We start from the raw sequence: 5,700 nt of genomic DNA on the forward strand, positions 1-5,700 counted from the left end.
GATGTGCTTCACCCAACAGTTTTATGCCAGCTCTGCCTTCCCTCTTAAAGGAAGTAATTAAGGGTTAAACTTGAGACCAAGTTCCCATGGGAGGCATTTTAGTGTTTTACACTTCACAGCTGCCTGTATCAGATAAGACAGGCTGTGGTTGGTTACTGTGATGCCTAGACCTGGGCATGACACCAAAAGAGCCCACGGCTTTCCTTGCCCCACAGCTTAGGAGATCCTGAAGATGTGAGATGCAGCTGACCAGAGAGAGCTTACCAGCCTGGGGCAGAAGGCATAAATTATGGAGCTGACATCCAGTGTAGACTGATTTGTTCCTCACTCCAGTCAGCTCAAGACAACCAGGCAAGTCACTAATCTTCATACCCAAAGATACTAAAGTTAGAGACAAGATTTGGCAACTTTAAACACAGAAGTTGAATCAAGCCCTCTGCTTCCTTGGCTAGAATTACCCATTGACATGTGCTGTATCCTGTCATTGTCTGAAGGGTGCAAGCCAAACCACAGGACTGCACTCTGGCCATGGCCAAGGTGACTGGTGAACCTCTCGGTGGTGGAGGTCACTGAGAAGCTTCCATTCCACTGAACCACATTATTCTAAGCTTAGCACTGTAGCACAAGTGCTCACAGGAGGTATTTCCCAGAGAGAAGACCTTTTGCAGAATATCTGTCTTGTAGCTTTGGCTTTAGTCACATGCAGGGATGGAAGATTCTGTAGTAGATTGAATCCTACAGATAGAGATGCAGCTGCTGGGTAGGCCACCAATACCGTCTGAAGGGTCTATACTGCTGGTCCATAGTCAACCTCCACAGAGCCACTGACTTTGTAGCTCAGGCCAGAGGTGCCAAAACCAAAGGCACAGGGACCAGGTGCTGACCCATGGCCAAGCATCACTGTGCACCCATTATTCAGTGTCCTTTCCCCTCCTGTTGCACCATAGGTCTTATTTCATAAAGCCCAGATCTTCTGCAGGGCGATCCAAAACAAAGTAGGGCAAAATTATAAAATGCCAGGCAGAAGAATCTTATATCAAAGCAGATATCTGCCATGGACATCTTTTTTCCATGGAAGCATCAAAGGCTGGCCTTGAAAATACCCCTCACTCAAAGCACCCTTCTGTTTTTATGTCAACATATCTTCTCTTGTGCAGAACCTATCAGTTCAACAAATGTGAGATGTGAGCAAAGTTCCACCAAAGAAAATATTGCCTAACCTGATAAGGACAGCACTATCCTACAGTACAGAAGGGAAGTTAGCTGCCTGAGGGCCATCTTCTTCAGGAACTCCTGCAGAAAAAATACCAGAGTCACATGCAGGACATAAGAGGTCCACTTCTACGGGAACTGTCAATGATAAAAAGGACTGCTCAACCAAAAAGTTGTATCTTAGGAAAGATAACCCAAAAGTTATACTTAGAACTGGCTTTGGAAGTTGTTTGCTTTCCTGGATTTTCCTCTTTAACAAAGTTTTGTTATTCTGCTCTTTCCTGCTATGCGTAAGAATTTCTACAACATGCCTCCTTCAACATACTTCAGCTAAACTTTATCACTGAATTCAGTAACCTCAGAATAAGCTCGTCCTTTCTTCTCCCTTTTCACCCTAATTAAGATGCTCTTAAGCATCTCCCTTCTCTTCTTCCCTTGTGTGATACCTCATTAGCTCTCGTAATTAAAACTGTACCCAAAGGGCTGGGCTTTGCACAGATGTTGGTATCGTTCCAGGCAACACCATGGGGTTACTGCCAGGCTCAGGTTGCTCCTCAGCACTGGGTGGGACACCTGAGGGACCTTATGTAAGGTCCTAGTGAGGAGGTCTTTTGAGATATTTTGATCAAGGCCTTGGGGGACTTTTCTGGATGTCTGGCTTGTGGTATTTTTAAACTGGTTATCCAAATATGTTAACTTCTAATATTTCTTTCTGTAGTACTCACAGGTGAGTCCAAACTTTCCCCAAGTGAATGTGGACAGCCTAACCTGGAAAATTTTTCCATCACTTAGCCCTATCTGAAAATTTTCCTCTGTTCATTGATATTAGGGCCAAGAAAAAAACACCCCCCCCCAAAAAAAAAAAAAAAAAAAAAACACCTCAATAAAAACCCCCCGAAACCCCCCAAAGAACAACCCACCCACAAATGGATTAGTTCAAATTTTCTCTCTCCTTGTTTGGGTGTCTCACATCAAGTCCACATACCGTAGCAGGGCTGGAGAGCATTTCTTATGGTCACACCTCCAGCAAACACGATGCTCCCCTTGTGCTATGACTCTCACAGCTGTCTGGGCCATGATCTTCCCCAGGTGGGGATGCTTTGTTCTCTGAGACCAAGGGCTGACTGAGGCCATAGTTCTTCTGTGATTTAAGAAAGACAAATAAAAAGCTGGGCCGAAGACTGGTTCAACAGACATTACAGATGAGGGGGAAATATTTTTGGAGAAATGAATTAATTTCCAACAGCCCTCAGCTTCCTCATTCACACCACCTGAAATCAGTCCAAGCAGGACACTGGGGAAATTACCCCTGACAGGCAAAATTTTCAGGCCTGTTCTGGAACAAGGTTGAACAGAAGAGGGGAGAATTGTACCTTAGATATTACACACAGGAAATCTGCAGTGTTTCAGGGTACCTTTTTTTTCCCTTTTGTCTGTAATTTAAGGTCCTTTTGATCATGTACCTGTATCATTGAAGTCATAGTAACTATGACTTACTGGCATAGAAGCATCTGAAGGAATCTGGTTTTCACACACTCTGCCACCAAGTCCCAGGGCAGAGGCTTGGCCATGGGTGATGCAGCTCAGCCAAGAATGCTGGGCAATAGGAAAAGATGAGGCTGTGTCTCTCTGAAATACTGTTCCCAGGAAGCCATGGAAACCCACGAAGAAGTGCTGTGGTTTCTGGGTACACAGGAGTGCTAGCTATTATGTTAATGTTTCTTTTTTATTCCCTTCTCAAAGCTGCACTTTGAGAGTCACTGAGTTAACTACACCAGAATAATCCATGGTGGGATCTTCATGCAAAGAAGTCCATCAAATGGATGATGACTTTGTAACTGTATTTAAAAATAAAAAATTTTAAACAATTAGCAAAACTCAGATTTAAAAGTTAGTGGGTGCAGGAGAGGCTGTGTGGTAGCTCTGTTCCCTGTGATGCTGACAGCAATGGTCACAGAGCTGCTAAGAGGGTTTAAGGTAAAGGACTAAACCATGGGAAGACATTAACAGGATCCCTTGGCACAAGGATTCAAGCTGGTCTCAGCATCCACAGCCCTAAACACAACAGGTTGGGGATTATTTCACATCTGTGTTCCTGTACACATCTAGAAAGGAACAAGGTATTTATTTTAAGTTAAGAAATGTTTAAGTCAGATAGATGGATACACTTCAAACTGAAATTTGCTCAGGACTGTTCACAAGACTACACAGCCTCCCCATTCTCACCCAGCTTTGCTGTCCCACTCACAGTGCTTTTGGCCACCTGGGTTTCTTTCACTTCATCCACCACCCCCCAGCCATCAAATAAGGAAGAAAAATTATATTGACTTTCGTCATTATTTATTACAAATTAAATTTTGCAAATTACTGTCTAAAAAAAAAAACCAATAGATTTAAATAAATATACAGATTTCAGGATGCTACATATGGCATGTGTGCAATAAGTCATTTAAGGATGAGACATTATACACACAAGGAGATATACATAGTACTTTACAGCAGTAGTTTTATTTTAAATTACTAGGCTCACATTAAACCATGTGCAAAGTTTCCTCTGGAACAAACCCTTTCAGGATTTATTTTATTTTATTTTGTTTTTTAGAATGACTCAAACCTTCAGAAGGTCAAATATAAAAAAGTTTCTCTGCAGCTTTGGGGACCAAATGATTAGTCTGCTGTTTCATTTATGATACAATCAATTGGTCTCATTTTCCCCCCCTCTCTAGGGCACATAAAGCAAAAATCAAAGGAAGTATTTTGTACGTCCATAGGACTACATTTGCAACAGCCACAGATTTTGGTCCACCACCAACTTCAAGCAGCCTTTTTAAATGCTCATGTGTAATACTGGATTGGGCAGCAAGAGGGACCCAACAGTGGTTCCAGGAGAGCAATTATTTATCTGCATGAACCAGATGGCAGCTGCAGCCACGATTTATAATAGAAGTTAATCTGCCCAGGCAAACAAAAGTGCATTTATGATACAGCTCCAGAGCTTTGAGGTTGTGTTTGCCTACAAGATTGGTTTCTAGGTCCTGGGCTCAGTGTTTTGTCCAAATTATTCCTTCCTCCTCTGGGCCAGCAGCACTGTTCTGCTCCAGGCCTGGGAAAGCAGCCGTGATTCTGGCATGGGTTTAAATCCAAGCTTTTCTTCTAAAGCTGTGCAGACAGTGCTGTGCTCTCTTCTCAGCGATCCACATCAATCCCACCTGGCTGCCCCTTGCCTAATGCATTCTCTACTCAGGTTACACTTCTCATAGTGACATGCTATCCATATACTGGTCATTTATTTAACACAGGGTCCAACTCAGGGACCTGACCTAAGCAAAGCAGCAAGCAAGCCTTTGCATGCTATTTTCCCACCACCCATCTTCTCCACCCCTAGCCTTTCCTTTCAGGCAGAGCTGAAAGCAAGTTGGGATATGAGGTTAAGAGCTGGAAGTACTCTACCCTACTAAGGGTTATGTTCAAGGAGATGAGACACATTCCCAGCACCAAACTCATCCAGACCAGCAGCTCAGCTCTGCCTCAGAGCAGGGCTCCCTCCCCCAGGCTACGTGGGGCTGGGTACACAGGGCTCCTGTGGAATTACAGCTCCTCTGCAGCCTCCCCATCCCTGCCACCTCTGTGCCTGATGGCAGGGGATATGCTTGGGTTTGATGCAAGCTCTGGTGTAAGTAAGCTAAACCGCCACCTAAGCAGGAGCCACTTGAGAATGGCTCCTCAGTGAATTTCTCAGCCAATGAATGCCACTGACTACTCAGTTGGCTTTCAGGCTTCTAAATGATATAATTTTTTTAATAACAACTGGGAGCTGTTTGACCGTGGGAGTCTCATTCATACGCACATCGCACTGCCTGACAAATAAGAGAAAAATGTGCAAAGGTGGGCTCGGGCAGACCACGCTGGAGGCAGTTTATCCCTGTCTACAATGACCAGCCAAACCACCTTCAAACAGGGCCAAGCTGGAACCATGCTCAAACATGGCTCAAAGGCAGAGCAGACCAGTGACAGGGGCTCAGCACTGCCAGGTCCAGAACAGCAGAGCCCTCTGGTTTATAAGTGATTCAACCGCCCAACGTGGGCTGATCCTCTGCCTAGGGCTCCAGTGCAGAGTTAAACTACTGCTCTACCAGCAAGACCCTGGCCTGATCCAAAAAGGCACAATTCAGCTCCACGACACATCTATGACTGTACAGAGAGACAGTTTTCCCTTTACAACAGTCTCTGGAGTGTATGCAGTGCTGGTTCACGCAACAGGAGCATGGAGACTTCCACTTCTTCCCCCTTCCACTCACAGCCTTTCCTTCAGCTCTAACTACCGACAGCGGAGTTAGTGGCACCCACAGGACTCCAAATTCTTCTGGTGAACTTGGGATGCACCTGTTTCTTATCTCTTCTTCTTCCAGATGTTTTTCTTCCAAGGCAAAACTGGTGGTTGTTCGTTCCTCTGAGAACGGCGCTGATGCTTGCTGAACCCCAGACTGG

General features: G+C 44.7%; 1 protein-coding gene across 1 annotated transcript in view; it reads right to left on the bottom strand.

Moving 5' to 3' along the window:
* Nucleotides 1-5,602: 5,602 nt before the first annotated feature.
* Nucleotides 5,603-5,700, bottom strand: part of EDN2 (endothelin 2) — a 3,663-nt gene continuing 3,565 nt past the window's right edge. Inside the window, exon 7 of the mRNA XM_010169962.1 lies at nucleotides 5,603-5,684. Coding sequence (XP_010168264.1) covers nucleotides 5,603-5,684 — 82 coding nt within the window. The remainder of the gene's footprint in view (nucleotides 5,685-5,700) is intronic.

The sequence above is a fragment of the Antrostomus carolinensis genome, unplaced genomic scaffold (genome assembly GCF_000700745.2).
Source record: "Antrostomus carolinensis isolate BGI_N321 unplaced genomic scaffold, ASM70074v2 scaffold23816, whole genome shotgun sequence".
Taxonomy (NCBI): Eukaryota; Metazoa; Chordata; class Aves; order Caprimulgiformes; family Caprimulgidae; genus Antrostomus; species Antrostomus carolinensis.